The sequence below is a fragment of the Leuresthes tenuis genome, unplaced genomic scaffold (assembly GCF_036924035.1).
Source record: "Leuresthes tenuis unplaced genomic scaffold, fLeuTen1.0.hap1 SCAF_15, whole genome shotgun sequence".
Classification (NCBI taxonomy): domain Eukaryota; kingdom Metazoa; phylum Chordata; class Actinopteri; order Atheriniformes; family Atherinopsidae; genus Leuresthes; species Leuresthes tenuis.
Genome location: NW_027325369.1, coordinates 1660748 through 1679467, shown reverse-complemented (window position 1 = coordinate 1679467; position 18720 = coordinate 1660748). Strand labels below are relative to the sequence as shown.

General features: G+C 40.9%; 1 protein-coding gene across 3 annotated transcripts in view; it reads left to right on the top strand.

The window, feature by feature from the left end:
• Nucleotides 1-18720, top strand: part of mdga2a (MAM domain containing glycosylphosphatidylinositol anchor 2a) — a 90526-nt gene that overhangs the window by 51767 nt on the left and 20039 nt on the right. For all 3 annotated transcript variants that reach the window (XR_011907713.1, XR_011907714.1, XM_072365669.1), the window contains exons 9-13: nt 3102-3374; nt 6953-7101; nt 12216-12393; nt 15800-15820; nt 16118-16273. Coding sequence is in view for 1 of the 3 variants with exons in the window: in XM_072365669.1 (XP_072221770.1) it covers nt 3102-3374; nt 6953-7101; nt 12216-12393; nt 15800-15820; nt 16118-16273 (777 nt within the window). In the remaining 2 variants the exon portion in view is untranslated. The remainder of the gene's footprint in view (nt 1-3101; nt 3375-6952; nt 7102-12215; nt 12394-15799; nt 15821-16117; nt 16274-18720) is intronic.

Below are 18720 nucleotides of genomic sequence, written 5' to 3'. Positions count from 1 at the left end.
GAGATTATCAGAAAAGTCCACTTGTGTCAGCAGACCTCTTAATGTTGGTAGTAATAGTAGCATCAAGTAATGTGATAGTGACAAAGCTGAAACAGTCTGTTAAAATGAAGATTTCTGCTGTCACATAAAAGCTCCGCATGAATAATCATCTCCCTAAACCCTCTGAAAGGAGCCCTTTGTTTAACCTAAAACAGGCCTGGAACTGGGATCCTTCCAATAGCAAGCCTGGCAAAATATTATGACATTCATTGTACTGCCGTCTCTGACAGATTGTGTATACACTGACCTCTCTCTGTACTACAGCTGTCAGACTGAGTTGCCATTATTATTAGTATAATCAGTGTCTACCAAATGTTGATCACAGTAGAAAAAAATATGTTAAATGAACAGTAAACTTACAAAGAAATAATGCAAAGCAAAGGGGTTTTTACCCCTTTTTTTACCCCTTTTTTACCCCCTTTTTTACCGCTTTTGCGGGTTAACCATAAACATAGTTTAAAGTGGAGATGTATTTGGAATAAAGATCAACTTTAACAGGTAGTGTTGCATCTGACAGAATAAGTCTGAAACTTTCTCTCATGCTTCAAGAATATACCTGGAGCACATTCATAAAATACACAATTGTACATCAGCAGATCTGGTACATCGCTCTTTAGTGTTGAAGTAGTGATATTAATTGTCGCACTGAGTGTTGTATGGAGAGAACCCAAATGCAGACATGGAAAATACTGGAGGTTGTAGAAGAACTTAAGTTGATTTGTTTTAAACTGTAACAAAAAGGGCAGCCTAGTTAGAACTCCATGGAGTTAAACTGTGGGAAAGCAAAGTCTAAGAACCAAACAAAACCTGACTGAAACTATAAACAACATGAGCATGAACTACCCAGAGGAACATGAGGATCTGACTATGAGACACCAGAGGTTACATACTGTGGAGAACTGATCAGTGAATGGTTGCAGCCGAAAAGATTGAACACGGGTGTGGCAGTGGAGCTAATGACCAGAACAGAAGGGGACTAAAACAATGATTGAGAAGATCAAACAAGAACCTGAAACAAGACAAAAACTACTGACCTAAGTAAATGACAAAGACGAACATGAATGTAACTACGACAGACAACCAAAAACTCGATTAATACAAATGAAAAAAATCCTGAAACCAATAACTCAAGAATAGAGAGTAACCAAGGAGGACGTAAGAACAAAAAGACTAATCTAGACAAGACAAAAACAAACAAATCCTAATAAACTAGATTGAAACAAAACACAGAAAAACTAAACCAAAGTCCAATATTCCACAGATCCCAGCAATAATCAAATATATTTACACATCATCAGCAGTCTTTTTCTTTTTTTGTCATCTTTCCTTACTGCTTTGGCTGTGTTTCTTTTCAGCCTGTTAATATATCTAATTGTGATTGGTCCTCTGATGTCAACTACATATTTTTTACATACATGAATGCGCAAATGCCCAGAGTTGAAAAACCTCGACTGACTTTCCAAATTGATAACCAGGGTCGTTGCATCACTTGGCTAGATCTCTATTTTTAGGGCTTTACTAAAGCCAAATCACCTCAAATACTCTGGAAATGTTGAACCTGTTTCGCAGAACATGTCCCATGTGTTTATAGTACTACATCCTCCCTTATAAGACAAGAAAATATATCAAAATAAAAAACATCCAAAGTAATACAAAATCAAATCTCAAACAAATTTTAGTTAATAAACAACAAAGAAACTAAAAGCTCTTGCATGTAAATGGCAATAGTGTGAGCTGTACAGATGCAAATCAGGTTCCCCTTATTGGGGGCTGCTTTGGTGGGCCTGGGGCAGGATGGATCTCAGGCTCAGGCCTGTTGATGCGAATGTTGTGACTGCGTGTTTTTTGTTGATGTCTGTTTTGTTTTTTTAGGGGAGACTCCGGGGTGGAGCGGGTGGGTGCTTTCTGGGTGTACAGTGGCTCCCCGGTTACTGACGCTTCGGGCCTTGGACCTGGTGGGAAATGAGACCTCCGGCTTAGACATCACTACTCATCACACACACACTCACTAGGCCTTGGGGGGTGGGTCTGCTGAGTGGTATTTGATGGATGTTGCCTGCCCCTCAATTTTAACTGCTCACTATTAGACATTGAGGGCCTTTGGGCAGGAGGGGGATGTGGAGGACCTCCACCGTCCATCAACAGTGAGGAAGATTCTGCCACATTTGCCCTCGCCCATTTTAATTACACACTAGCTTCTCATACATTTAATATTAATGAGCCAGGGTAGTGAGGTAAGGGGTCATCCTACACCCCTGTTGCCCGGGTGCTGCCTGGGGTGAGAGGGGGCCAGGAGGAGGAGTCAGTCTGCTTGTCCAGGGTCTGTGGTGGCTGGGGTGCTGCTGGCCTCTTTGCTCCTGGCACACTTAGCCGGGGCATTGGGGCGTGCGCTGGCCCACTTTGTTTGGCTGTCTGGGGTGCCTGGCCCTCTCGGGTATGGAGCGGGGCCTCTGTCGGGGGTTTGGGCTCTTGGGCCCTGGTCCTGCGCTCGACTCATGCCTGAGTGGTGAGGGCCTGGCCTCTGCCCTATGGCTGTGGAGGCTCTGTCCGGGGGCTTCCTCTGCTGTCTTCTGGATGGATGCATGGTTGTCCCTCCTGTGGGTTGCTTGGGTTATGTGCTCAATGGGGACTGCTGGTGGCCTGGGTCTAATGAATCAAGGGGAGCTTTGCATCCATAAAGCTTCCCTTGGCAAAGCAAATGCGTTTGGCATAAAACGTTATTCAGATTACAGTTCTGCTGCCATGATGCTGGACAGGACAAAGGGGGGAAAAAACTGTTAAACCATTTGCCCGTCTTCACCTCTCTCAATTATCCTGTATTTGGATACAAATATACTCAAATTGTGACAAAAAGCCAATAATAACTCAATGAAACCAGATGATGTTATCAAGACGTCAGTCCAAGTAAACTGAAAGAGCAAACAAATCAAACCCAATAAAACCAATATACCATGACACCCTGAAGAAAAAAAAGTCTGCATTTTATTTATACAGTTGTGCGATTTATGTAGCGTGTTTATCCTGTTAGCAGCTGTACAATCTTATTTCTATTTACGTTACAGACCCTCCAACAGTAGAGCCAGTGTTCACAGAGATTCGTCAAGCTCTGGGCCGGGCTTTCAGCCTTAGCTGCCGCTTGCTGGAAGCTTACCCCGCTCGCCTGCTGCAATACGAGTGGAAGCTGGGCTCTCGCCTCCTCACCGTTGGACAGTTCACTGACGAAAGACATGAAACCAGCTACCATGTCAAAGCTCTAAACCGAGAGGGCTACGGCAAATACACCTGCGACATCACCAATGAGGCTGGAGCAGGACGCTGCACCTTCTCAGTAACAGGTGAGAAAGCTTGATCTTTATATTCACTCATTCATTAGGGTTGTGCATCCATCCATCCATCCATCATCTGCCGCTTATCCAGGGGTCGGGTTGTGGGGGCAACAGCTTTAACAGAGAAACCCATACCTCCCTGTCCCCGGCCACTTCCTCCAACTCTTCCAGGGGGACCCCGAGGCGTTCCCAGACCAGCCGAGAGACATAGTCTCTCCAATGTGTCCTGGGTCTTCCCCGGGGTCTCCTCCCAGTGGGACGTGCCCGGAACACCTCACCAGGGAGGCGTCCGGGGGCATCCTAACCAGACGCCCGAGCCACCTCATCTGACTCCTCTCAATGTGGAGGAGCAGCAGTTCTACTCCGAGCCCCTCCCGGATGACTGAGCTTCTCACCCTATCTCTAAGGTGGAGCCCAGACACCCTGCGGAGGAAACCCATTTCGGCTGCTTATATTCGCGATCTCGTTCTTTCGGTCACTACCCACAACTCGTGACCATAGGTGAGGATGGGAACGTAGATTGACCAGTAAATAGAGAGCTTCACCTTCTGGCTCAGCTCCTTCTTCACAACGACGGGTCGGTGCAGAGCAACACTGCAGACGCCGCACCGATCCGCCCGTCAATCTCACGCTCCATTCGTCCCTCACTGTGAACAAGACCCAGAGATACTTGAACTCCTCCACTTGGGGAAGGATCTCATTCCCGACCCAGAGAGAGCATTCCATCCTTTTCCGGCTGAGAACCATAGTCTCGGATTTGGAGGTGCTGATTCTCATCCCAGCCGCTTCACACTCGGCTGCGAATCGCTCCAGTGAGAGCTGAAGGTCACGGCCTGACGACGCTAACAGAACCACATCATCCGCAAAAAGCAGAGACCCGATTCTGAGGTCGCCAAATCAGAACATGAATTTGTTTTAGATGACTTCAGATTACTTTGATGGTATTTATTTGTATAGTCAAATCAAACTACAAAAGTTGACTTTGACAAGTCCTCAGTTTCCACTGAAATTCCTAGAACTTGTGCTTTATCACTTTCTTTGGACTTCTCCTGGAGAAGACATGACTTTGTGACTTGTCTGAAATTGTCCCAAAATATTTTACACATAACAATTACTCAACAAAACACTTGAAACCATACAGTCTTTGTCACACTTAACTCTTTCTACATGCCCTTTCAATTATCATATGTATGTACCACAATTCCCACCCTCTATATGTGGGTTTTTTTTGGTTTCTTCTTTCTTTCTTTTTTTTTTTGCTGGACTCAGAGGCACAGGCATCAGCAAATCCAAAGCCCCACAGTGCCCATGTTCTCATCATAGTTTGCAGCAACATTGTTGTTGTTGTTATTTTTTGTTGTTAAATTTGAAAGAAGAAATTCAAGAAAGGGGCAGTGAGGAGATTAATAGCCAAAAGCTGGGTAACCAACTGCTGCATCTGTGGAGAGAAAAGAAAGCACACTGTGGCCATGCACAGGATCGTCAGGAGCACCAGCAGAAACATATTTGGAAAGAAACACACAACAGACAAACAGCAACAGCATCACCAGCAGCAAGTATACGAGAAGGAAAATCACCGAAGTTAATCATTGTTATTAAGCCAAAATTCACACAAAAAATGAAACATGTTTGTGCATATGTGTGTGTCAATTATATGCCAAAGGCTCTACATGGATTGTTTATAGTGATGGGGGGAGGGGGCTGCAACCACACCCACTCCAGAAATCAGGAGCAGACAGGAAAGGCTGTTCCCCCCACCTAGGGAACAGCATAGGGTCAGATGACAACGGGCCCCAAACCCAATGGACAACCATGCACACGATGCAGAGACATACACTCACAAATACAAAACACACTCCCTCAGACACTCACACTAACACACGGCTTCACAGATGCAAGGACACACATTCACACAGATACAAAGACACAGCGAGAAAAGAACATGAACATCCAGGCACTCATCTACACTCTGAGGGAGCTCCACCCACCCGAGTAGCAGAACCAGAACCAGATGACCAGTCCCTCCTCCTGGTCCCTCCGTCCCGGGCCAAGCCCAGGAAATGGGGGTGTGGGAAGACCTCCCCCGTCTCTACTGTTCCCTGATGGTGGGTGTGTGTGAGGGTGTGTAACATGCAGTGTAATATGATTAATGACTGCTGACGTGCAGTTAAAATGGGGCGGAAGGGGAAATTGCAGCTATCTCCACTGCTCGTAGACAGTGGAGACCCGCCCACCAGGCCTCAATGTCTAATGGTATGCTGTTAAAATTCTGAGGCAGGTAACTGTGTAAAACTGAGTACTACCCAGCATATATAGTTCCATATCCACTTCCACAGGACCTAATATATCCGGAGGATGCAGTGTCCATGATTTCCAAAAAATTATTTTTAAATATTTATGTGTCTGACCGCACGGGTTCCAGGATCGATCCCCACCTGGGGCCTTTCTGTGTGGAGTTTCTCCCCGTGTATACGGGGGTTCTCTCCGGGTACTCCAGCTTCCTCCCACCATCCAAAAACATGCATGTTAGGTTAACTGGTGACTCTAAAATTGTCCTTAGGAGTGAGTGTGAGCGTGTGTGGTTGTTTGTCTCATTTGTCTCTGTGTGGCCCTGTGATGGACTGATAACCTGTCCAGGGTGTACCCCACCTCTCACCCGATGACAGCTGGGATAGGCTCCAGCCCCCCCGCGACCAGACCAACGGATTAAGCGGGTATAGAAAATGGATGGATGGAATTGTCTGACCACAGAACATTTTTCCACGATGCCTCAGTCCATTTTAAATGAGCTTTGGTCTAGAGAATACGGTTATTACCATGATTGAATCATGTCTGTTTTTAATCCAGTGGGGACTTAAAGATCTCATATTGATTTTCAGTTCCTTGATCATAGAGATTTCTACAGATTCTCTGAATGCTTTGATGACATTATGTACTATAAATGCTTGACTGTTCAAAGTTTTTGGAATATTTAGAGGAATATTATCCTAACATTGCTCCATAACTTGTAGGTACAGTTTTTTGCAGATTGCTGAATCTCTGTCTTTGTGTGTGAGAAACTCTTTTTCTTTAACGTGCTCTTTGAATACTCACTGACCCGTGTCTCAGTTAACATAATTAGTTGCAACATGCTCCTCTGGTGGTTTCTTTTTTTAGTTACTTTTCCAGTTTTGTTACCCCCACCCCCATCTTTTTACACTTCTAGCCGTTATTAACTACATTAAAGATTAGCTAATATTCATAAAATGTCTCATTTGAAACACAAGTTGGGGATGGGGATCTATGTTAAGCCCAACAACTGGCTCATCAATATTTATGATGTTCTTTGTACCTTAACATTTTGAATATGGCCGTACTGAAAAAGGACATGTGACTCACCCACAGGATTTGTATTTCTATATGGGTCTGTGATTTGCAATTTGGAGACATTGACAAATATATCTATGTCACGTTTTTATTCATCTATTTGTTTTATATTCACTTGCCAGTGGATGCTTTTGTGCAGATTTTGGCATGAATTATATGCTTTTTTTCTTTATAATTTGCAAACATTTCCAGTTTGACCTCTGACCCCTATGTCTTCTTAGGGAAAGCCTATGCTCCAGAGTTTTACTATGATACCTACAACAGCCTATGGCAGAACAGACCTCAAGTCTACAGCTTCAAGCTGCAGTGGACTCAGATGGAGCCAAATGGTGTGGATCGAATCCTGGCCTACAGACTTGGTATCAGACAGGTAAGTACTATCAAACCAAAGACACCAAGATCACATATCTGCATACATTTTTTGGGTAAATGTTCCTTGCTTGAGTTCCAATTTGCCTTGTACAAAAACCCTGCTACATCCACTTGTCAACCAAAATAAATGTTACTTACGGAACATGATTTTACACAACAATGTGATTAGTTTATAAAACTGCAAGATGTGTGATTCATTGCTCTTAGATTAACCACCAGCAGGATGAGTAAGACTCCAAATGTAAAGAGTACTTATCATTACTGGCTTTAGTATTCCAATCATTATTTGTAGACACACTGTTCTTCTGAGGAGAGTATGTGTATCTGGAATCTCAGAGATTCAGGGGAATGTAATTTGTGCACACCCACAGTGTTGTTGTTAGCATCTCAGCGAGTTTTCCTGGTTGAATGTGGATATGTGGGATATGTCCTGGTGTGACGACACTTTTACAAGAACTTGTTGGAGGTGACGGACAACAATTGACTGCTGCATCAAGTCTGCAACGAAATTCAGGATGGAATCTGATATTTAGATCCTATTTTTGATAGAAATGTGGCAAAGAACTGCTGTAAGTTCTGAATATGATATTTTCATTATTGTATGATGGCAATGAATATATGTATGATATATTCACTGCCATCATACTATAATGAAAACATGAGATGAATTTATATGTATGCCTGCTGTGTCACAAATTAGAGTATCTGGTTTTGCACATCACAAGATTTCCATAGTGGATGCTTTGCAGATAAAAATACAAGCAAATTCAAGACTGAAATAAAACAAATAATGGAAGTCAGAAAATCCATCAAAATATGTCAAAACACCAAAGATCTATATAAATAGGTGCTAGAATAAAACAAATAGTGTGTGATAGGGTTTACGATACAAAAGTGTGTCTCTTATGAGAAGAAATTAAGTGTTTTTTAATAATACAAGAGAAGCCAGAAGTTCCACAGAACACAAACAAGGTTACAGGAAGTGATGCAATACATCTTACCGCGAAACGTCAGCACTCTAGTGCTTTTAATACCTGGAAAATCAAGGTGCTTGTCATGATCCATGGGTTATTGTAATTGTAAGATCCTGTCCTTTGGTTAGTTTCTGTTAGCTTTACTGCAGTTTTTGAACACCTGGTTTCTGTTGCTAATAGCTTCAGCTGTTGCTAATCCCCTCATCACTTCCTCAGTATATAATCCCCTTGTTTTGCTTTGTTCCTTTGCCAGATCATTGTTTATGTCATTGTTTATGTCAGTTAGTCAGTCCGCCCATAGTTTCCCTTCAGTTCTTGTTACTTATTTTTTTCTGTCTGAAATTTGCTTATCCTGCCTTAATAAAGCCTCTGTGGCTCATTGCCTGTCATGGATGCGCCTCCGGTTGTCCTGCGTTTGCATCCATGTACAAGAAGACACCAGTCCTGACAGTACTATGATGTGATGGTAGCCACGGTTGCGAAAGAAACTATTATGAGCAAGATTTTTAGACAACTGGATGAATCAAGTTTCTTTAGCATAAAATGCCTCTTTTGTTTTAGCCTTGGTTGATGCTTTAGATCCCCAAACTACAGCCCATATATATGTTATTCTTTTTATAGCCACTGGTGGTTTTTGGCGCTGTTGCACAGCCTTTTTCAGAGACGGACTCTGGCCTTTTTATCAAATGCCGCAAATGTAATAACATAAACACATTTTTATCCTCTCATGGCCACTGTATTTAGAAGCCTATGCAGTCATCATAACATAACATTCACACGACTCTCACCTGAGTATTGTGTCAAGAATAGCCTCCCCACCTCGTCAAAATAAAAGCTTTATTTTATTTTATTAAAACGAACATTGCAAAGTGTTTGAATGGATTGTGTTGTTAAATAAGCTGAGTAACAGTAAATTAGACTCATTATTTGCAAAATAAGTTATGCAATATGTAGGCCTATTGATCGATTGATTAACAATGTGAAAGAAGTTGTGTAACTTTCAATTATTACTTGCTTAGTCTTATTTTGTGATTTCAGCTATTTCTATTTCAGACTACGCTCTATCATTTTAACATGAGAGTAACCTAACATAAGCGATAACAATAACCTGCATTGAATGGGCTAAAATTCAGCTAAGCTTGATCTGCTGTGTACAGTAGGCATATTTACTGTAATTTAGAGCCATGCAGAGCGAGCCGGCCCGCTTTAGAAAAAGTTTGGGGACCACTGTTTTAGATGATAATGCATTGTTTTAACAGTGCAGACAAGCCAGAAAATGGGCCCTTAAACTTGACACCCACCCAAAAGATGATGAAACACTTTTGTCTTCTCAGTGGTGTTCAGAAAGAGGAACAGAACTAGTTTGAAATATTGGGTCTTTAACTGATTTCTTCACAGCTGCTGAATGAGCCATGTGAGCACAGAGCAGCAAACATCATCCTCTCGACTGTCTGTGCTATTCAAGCCCAGAGAGCTCAGTTTGCCAATCAGTTTCATGGTGTAAGGGAAGTTTTTAACTCTGAGCTTAAATCAGCAAAGAACATTTGAGTTTTTGTCAAGGTGCGTGAAGACAGAGAGAATAATAGTCCAAATGGCATCCTCTGTGCATCATTTGGTCCTAATGCAAACTGGTGAGGGTCCAGGCTTTCAATCAAATTCTCAAGGATTAGTCTCCACAAGCATTTAAAGGGCACAAAAAATGTAGTCTGTAGGTTTTCCTTTTTTACAATACTGACTCAAGCAGGGTTTGATTTAAACCTTGATTGATAGGAGGGTGAATGTCATGCTTTCATTCGGTGCAGTTAAAACTGAATACTCTTGTCTTCTTAGCACCTCCAACTTCTTTCATTTTTGTCCTTTTTGTTTGGAAAGATGGAAACAATCTATATAATTTCATGCTCAGCGACTCAAACTGATTTTTTTTACAGCAAACATAAGTAATCTTAAAACCATCTCACATTTGCTATGATGAAACGTGAGCTCATCACTGTTCCTGCGTCTGTTGATAGTGCAGCAGTCCTGTCAGAAGCTCGAACCTAGAAATGAGTGATCCTGTTCATTTTTTAAATTTCCATGTTCTCTAATCTCAATGTACTAAACTGTCTGTCAGCAACTCATGCAACATTATTACTTTATTTTGGGGGGAAATGTAGGGATAGCAGATGCTTGATTGCTCAGTGACTTGCTTCTTGCTGGTGAGCACCAAAGCTTCGTTGGACTCAAAATGTTTCATTTAGTAGTGTTGTGACCAATACTGCGATTGTTTTGTTCTTGTGCATTTATGATGTTGTTTTCATCAGCTTTAGATTAACTGCAAACAGGCTACCATGGCTGAGGCTCCTGTGGCCATTAGTCAATTTTGGCCAGTGTTTGGGCAGTGCTCTCTGTGAAGGGGTATGGAGGCATTGGCTGTCTTTTATTCAGCCAAACAGATATCTTAAAGCTGATTTTAGAGAATTAATGTTGTTTGTTTTGTTTTATTTATTTTTGTATGGTTTCTGACAAATTCATCATTATATCATCATATCTCAAGCACTGTACTGACTGCAAATCTAAAATGTCTTGAGCTGCTTCTTCATTGGTGCCATCATATTTTGAAGGTAAAAAATATTGCTGTAACAGACATCAGGGGGTTAACATAACAGCAGACCAATGTGGTGACATAACACTGAAACTGTGGCAGTGCAGACCTGAAGTACTGAAGTAATGTAAGATTTCTGCTACAGCCCCCAGGGTTTCTGCATTATGGACAGATAGTTTAATAGTGGTTCACTCTCAGTGCTTGCGCACTTCTGCTTTATTTAAAATCAGCAGTGAACTTGGTATTTCACAGCACGTTTCCAGATGGAGAAAAGATGCTCTTTGTTTCCACAGTATGATATAGCTGACTTCAGATAGCAGACCTTTAGAGTGCTGTGGTGTGCAAAAATAAGTCTTCATGTATGTATGTAAGTAGGTAGGTGATCCTAAATTAAAAGTGTGGACTCAGCAATTACTTGCACCCCTCCCCAATGTGCTGTTATACAGTCCCACAACCGACTCCAGCTCCATCCCAACCATAGATGTCTGATTAGTCCGTCCTGTCTATTTGTGTCTCCACATTTATTGAATAATGCTGGTGACAGTGATCCACATCCATTTTAATAATAATATTTTGTCATTTGATTTAAATTAGGTGATTATTTTTCAGATATATATTCTCAGTTTGAGATGGCATGTACTTTTTGTCTCTGTTTATTTAACTTCTGTGATTGTGGTCTGCAGTCACGGTCAGTTTACCAGGGGAGTCAGGACACAGATGCAGGGTCGTGTGGGTTCCAACAGGGTTTTTATTATTTAAATGCAGCACTCAGAGCACAGCAATGCAGGGCGATCTCCTGGCAGCGCAAAAGAAAAGCCTGAGCACTCTCCTCAGTAACTAAGCGGAGGAAGAGCGCAGCTATGAAAGGTACAAACATAAAACTCTCCAACTGGGAGGAAAACAGAAAAGCTGTGAACATTAAATAAAACAGAGACACACTCTCAAAACGAGGCGGAATAAAACAAAGACGCACTCTGACCAAACAGAGGCTCTATGAACTTTAACGATAACTAAAGGCTCTCCTTTAACAGAGGCGACTATGAATAGTAACAACGAAAAATCACTCCTTGCAAACGGAGGAGAAAACAAGGCTATGAAACTTACCGTGTGGAATAAATAAACTAAGGCTAGGGACAAGAATAATCTATCAAACAAGATGGCACTGCAGGAGGATCGCTCACTGCAGGCTTGTGGAACTTTGACTGTGAGGCTGGGAGTGTAGATCATGGGAAGAGACAACATACTGGCACAAGACAAGGGAAACGCAGACTATTTGAACACATGAGGGACCAAGGGGAACAGGTGGAAACACTTTGGGAATCAGGGAAGACAATCAGACGCATGACACGGGAGGAAGAGCAAGATACCTGAAACGAGAGGAGACAGTTAGTGCTTTCAAAATAAAACAGGAAATGATGAGACAAGACATGGAACAGAACATAAACCGTGACAGTCACACAGGCAATTTTTTTCTGGAATTGCACATTCTAATGATAAACTTAGGGTCTTGTTTAGGTCCCTGAAAAGTAGAAAACCACTTTTTTCTGTGTCTCTCAGATGGGTCAGACTCGCTGGTGGGAGCAGGAAATTCCTATGGAGGGAACCATCCAGAAGGGTGAGCTGTTGACCTACAACTTGACAGAACTGATCAAACCTGAGTCCTACCTGGTTCGCCTCACCCCCATCACCCGCTACGGAGAGGGAGATGCCACTGAACGCATCATCACGTACAGCGGTAAGTTGTTTTCTTGTAAATTTATGAATAAATGTATTATTCAAATACCAGCTCAGCATTTATGGTCGGGGTTATTTTGATTAGCACAGCTGACTTACTTCTACCATAGGACATTTCACAGAGACATTAAGCCCTTATTCCATTTCATTTACCAACTTTTTTTATCTCTTTATAAGCTCAATGTTTTGTATGAAGACCTGAAAAAAAATTGTGAATACAGTTTTAAAGTACCCGTCTCTAAAATGTGAAGATGTATTGCACTTCTCTTTAAAACTTTGTTCTTTATTCTTTATTAAGGGTTCTGTAATTCCGATGACAACAAAACTCTACAAACTTGTTAAACAGCGAGAAATTGAGAGTGAAAACAAATGAGTGTGTTTAGACCAAGTTCATTTGAAGAATGTTTCTTAATGCCTAGAGTTTCAGAGTCCATACTTCCTCCCTCCTTAGGGCAACTACTCATGTTTTCTTGGAGATGTTTTTATCTCATTATTTAAATTGTTAATTTATTCTCTGTTTGAAATAGGAGACCAATTTCAAAAAAGTTTGGACAGTAAAATGTAAAGGAATACAGAAAGCAATGATTTGTAAATCTCAAAACATTTTTTCTCACAACAGAATATAGAATAGAACATATCAAATGTTGAAAGTGAAATATATTAGCTTAACCTAAATTTTATGACAGTAACACATCTCAAAAAATTGGATTAGAGCAGTCATAGCCAATCAATAATCCAACACCACAGTCCATTCGTGGGGGTGTCTCTTGCCGGCACGGTGTTTTCATTTGTTGGCTGTTTGACAAGTGGGAATGTGTGCAAGGTCAAGAGGAATGAAGTCCCTTATGTTGACTGGGGGCAAGTTAATGGAAATGTTTGAGGAGAATCCTCTAGCTTTGAGATCACCTACTCTTTGACTCTTCACAACTGAGTCTTTCCCCATCATAGTAGAGAGCTTGAGTTTTTCTGGTTCCATTGCTGCCTGGAACTTTCCACACAACTCCTGATCAAGAAATGTGTGGCTGCTTTGTGTGTCCTAAAGGGCCTATGCTAGGGCATCAGGAGCATTAGGGGCTGAGTTCCACACTGAGTTGAAGAGCATAAAAGTCCATCATGTTATGTCCGTCATGTTAGCTTCTCTCGTCTGTTCCTCTCACCAATTCCTGCTTACAACTCCCAGTTCACATAACTCACGGAGGAGGTGATTACTGAAAACATTTTAACAGTTTGGCAGCAGAATTATGAATTACAGTGCAAAGGTTTAATAATAAATGTATATAAACTTCATTAAAAAAAGAAAGAAATCAAACATAATGAGCTCACATGCTGACTTCCGGTGTTGTCATGGAAACGTGTACTGCAATATTATGAGCATAAATCATTACATTTGGTTTTTATTCGTATTTTAGACAGTGTCCCAAGTTTTTGCTAAGTGGAATTTAAGATTTTCCCAGCACATTTAGCAAGGCCGAAAGCATTCACAGTAACAACATTATCCTAATATCAATTGCAAACTTGAAAATAGCTAAATTACTTTTGGACTAATAAGTGCTTGTCATCTTTTTTGGCAGTTGAATAACACAAAAATATATGTTTTCAATGATTTGATTTTTTTCAATGAGATCAAATCATATGACTGGTCACATTTATATCAACACAATATCAATATGTCATTCTTTGGATATGAATATATAAATATTAATGTAGCATATTAGCATAGCATGACAGCCCTAATGCGCACCCAAGTTGCTGTACTTTTTACTGTTTGTATGATAAAAAAGGAAGACAGGAACAGCAACAGTATAAAAGAAACGCAAACTGTTGAGAACATAGAGAAATTCTGACTGAATATGAGATATAGAAAAGCAAAAAACAAAAGAAGCTGAACAGATGTTAATACTGGCTGATAAATGGAAACAAATGCAGGGGAAGACAGACACAGGACACAAAGGGTGAAAGGAGATGGTCTAAGAACGTTTATATATGCTCTGCTCGGTGATGTTGAGTTAAAAAGATTTTTAGTGTTTATCTCATTGTCCTCACCTTCCTTATTATCACATTATCTCCCATAGAAACACAGCAAGGATTCATGCTGGAAGTTCATCAGGTTAAACACTTCCACCAGATACCACTCGGCTGCATCACATGACCCTTCTGCAAGCTCAGCAAATGACATGAGATGTCCGCATTGTAGTGTTGAATACAGGAATTGGAACGTACTCAGCATAAACCAGTCCACATAGTGTTAGATGTACAGAAACACACAGATTGCACACAGAACTCATCAGTTTGTTCTGGCTGATAATGAAGCATGAGCTCAGCACCAAACAACATGTTCTGGACTGTGTTACAATCTGTTTCACGAGCTGCAACACAGAACTGATATATTATGCTATAGAAATAGAAATAAGGGTGAAAAAGGCATGTTGTGGTACACTGGACCACAGCCCCCTGATGAACCCCTGCAATTCCCACCACACATGCCTTTTATTCGCACATTTAAAACCTATGCATTACCAATACTCTTATCGTGCTACTGAAAGTCCAGCAAAGATGTAAAACACCCCTCCTGCCTAAAAACTACCCCTTCAGTCATTTCTTTATGCAGGCAACTGTACGCAACCTCTAGTTGAGATGAGCACCATATGTGTCCACATGGTGTCTGCTACGTTTATGTTGGAGCTGTAGAAAGTATGCCACCGACCATGATGTGTGGTGGTTAGCACTGTCGTCTCACAGCGAGAGGGTTCCAGGATTGAGCCCACCTGGGGCCTTTCTGTGTGGAGTTTCTCCCCGTGTATACGGGGGTTCTCTCCGGGTACTCCAGCTTCCTCCCACCATCCAAAAACATGCATGTTAGGTTAACCGGTGACTCTAAAATTGTCTTTAGGAGTAACTGTGAGTGTGTGTGTGGTTGTTTGTCTCATTTGTCTCTGTGTGGCCCTGTGATGGACTGGTGACCTGTCCAGGGTGTACCCCACCTCTCACCCGATGACAGCTGGGATAGGCTCGGATTAAGTGGGTATAGAAAATGGATGATGGATTTCTAACCCTCGCCAAGAGATTTGTTTTGCCTAAACCCAATGAGGAAGAGACAAAAGTGTTTCAGTAAAGTGTAGTCATGTTACTGATTCAACATAACCCCTCAAAAAAAAGTGTTAATAATAATAAAAATTCTCTCACAGTGTGGAACACATGTCCCATGGAGTTGTATTTCCCCTGTCTTTAACTGGGTTAATACATCTGCTTCTTGTTTGTGTTCAAATTTTAATCTTCACTTTCATTCTAATTTTAGAAGGTCACATTTGAATGTTTTTCTGCAACAGAAACCTTTGAAGTTTAATGTTTTGCTTCTCATTTGCTGGTGTAATGGCTCTGATCCTGGTCTTGTCTTTTATCCTCCACAGCTCCTGTTAACCCACACCTCAGTAAGTATCTTTCCACACTGATACACACATAATCACATGCTCAACCCTGTTAGTTCTACTCTAGTTTCAAACAACTAACTTTCAGTCAGAGTTTTATATTTAATATCAGATTAAAGTCTCTCATTAATCTGCACTGTAGGTAGACTTCTGTTACCTCAGTTGAGTCTCAAAGACAGCTTATCCTTTTGGGCATCAGAAATGTTCTGTTTTTCTCATATTTCTAATGTTTGTAACATGTGTTGGTGTTATTATTAAGTATATGTGTGTGTGTGTGTGTGTGTGTGTGTGTGTGTTCAGGGGAGTTCCAGTGTGGTTTTGAGGACGAGGCGTTATGTTTGTTCTCTCAGGACAAAGCAGACGAGTTTGACTGGACACGCCGCAGTGCTGCCACACGGAACACCAAATCCACACCAAACACAGGACCAAACGCCGACCACACTGGCTCCAAACAGGGTACACACACCTACACAGACCTACGCAATGAAAAAAAATTCAAATCTGAACATAAACCACATCTTCACCTCGAAACCTATTCAAGTACCTGATGGGGACTGCCTTTATTTTTCCCAAAAGTCTCCAAAAAGTCTCCAAAATGTGGCGACATAAAGAGTCTCCCAAGACATAAAATGCAATTGATATGTTTTCCCATTAAAAAGATCCAAACATATATTGAAACATGTCAAATTTGATTAAGAAATACTCCAAGTTCTTTACTGTCTTACCTGTAATATTAGCGAAATGATCTTGAGGGCTGCAAACTTAGTGATATAGTTTTAATTGTGAATTGTGTCACACAAGCTGATGAGCACCATTAGAACTGCTACAGCTGTTTTAATCCACATTTTGCTATTGTTATTTTCTTATTCTTAAATCCCTCTTGTTACCAACCACGTTAAGATACCCTGAGAGTAGACTCTGAAAATAAAAATTCTTTTTCTGAACTATTTAATGTTAATCTGGTCAAATGAACCCACACTTCAGTGGACACTGATGTTGAGTTTAGATTTTATAAACCTTAGTCAAGGCAGGTATTTAATGAGAAGAAAAGCATTTAGTTCAGTGTTCTCTGTGCCTCCAGGATTAACCAGCTAAATCTTCAGTTTGATCAGTGATTTCTTCAAATACAAGCGATCAGAAACATTTAGTTCTTTACCACTCCAGCCTGTTCTGAGCCCTCTTTGCTGTGAGAGTTGTTCTTTTCATAGCTCATAATTACGTGCTGCTCTTACAACAGCAATAGACCTGATGTTTCTGTTAATTAGTATCAAGGTTCATGTTATGAGGTCTTAAACAGTTATATCTATATTTTTTTATAATTGGTCATCTATTAAAACAAGCCTTAAAGAAAGAACATAGGAGCTTTTTTGGTTTAACAAATGTTTAACGATAAGCAACTCTTGACGATACTGAAACCATATTTGAATGGACGTACAATAAGGGTAAAAAGTCTGCCTTTTACAGATAAATAAGAAATCTGTATATCTGGTTGAACAAAGGCAAGAGGACAGAAAGTGCTATGTTTTTAAAAGTAATAGCACCACCCAGTTTTTCTGTCTGTGTCCTTAACTAACACGCACACTTTGCCATGAACCCTTGAAAATGTCTGTCTTGGGATTTTTTATGGTGTCAGATTAGGTTTTGCAAGTACATAATATGTTACCAAACTGATTGATAATACAGTTAGCTGCAACCAGGAAAGGCTTTTTGGTTGCATGTTTTACAATCTCATTTTACAAGTTGAAATGTACAATAAATGTCAATTTTTTGTGTATGTGTTTCTGACATTTTCTTCATTGTTATTGACTGAGGTTATTAACAATAAAGAGGAACACATAAAGAGGAATGGTTTGATGCGTTTGACTGTCCTGGGTAACTGTCCTCAATAACTCCTTGTTTTGGGAATCCAAAGTAAGCCTGCGCTACTAATTTGAACTATTATAACAGCCTAATTTATTGAGCATCAATTAAAAACCATGAGATGCTTCTACTGCAGGAGTTTTTTGCTGAGGATCCTCAGAATAGTGTCTGCCTTTCCTTCCTGATTGTTGCTTGGTGTTGGTGGTTGAAAAGACTTGTAATGTATGCAATGTATGTACCAAGGAAGGAAAGGACTCTTTCCACTCTGTCTTCAAGGATGTGTAGTGTGTTCTGATCTATGCTGAGCTCTTCTGTCTTTGAGGATGTAAGGGTAAGTTTGTCTCTGAGCACTAGTTTCAGGACTCCTTACATGTAGGCGGTCTCGTCTCCTACTGAATTAAGTCCAATGACTGTTGTGTCATCTATAAACTTGATGATGGCGTTGAAAGGATGGATGGGGATGTAGTCATGGGTTTAGCAAAGGAGGCTCAACACACAGTCTTGTGTGACACAAGTGCTGAGTGTCAAGATGGTTGAGATGTGTGGGCCTAGTCTGATTGTTAGAGGGCAGTAAGGAAGTCACTGGTCTGATGGAGAACAAAATACCTAAATCTGTGAGCTTTTATGGACCAACTGTCTTAAAAGCTGAAGTTCATGAAGAGCATCCTTATGTTTGAGGTGGGACAGAGCAGTATCAGTCTTTGTGGCATTTTCTGTAGACTTATTCACTCTGAAGGCAAACTGATATGGGTCTCATGTGACTGAGAGACTGGCTTTGATAAGAACTTTTCTCCTTACACTCCCGAAGGGAGAATCTGTCTCCTCCTCTTCCTACAAGCCTTTCCTCTTAAGACTATTCTCCACATATGCAATACAAACATTCAAATACATTTCTATTTACTTTAATTGGAAAATGTTCTATGGGAGTTTCTATTTAGTTGCAATGGTCATTTCCACATTTACACTTATCTCTGTATACCCTTCCAATCCATTACAATCTTGACAATTATATATTGTGCTTTTTTATAACAAATTGATACAAA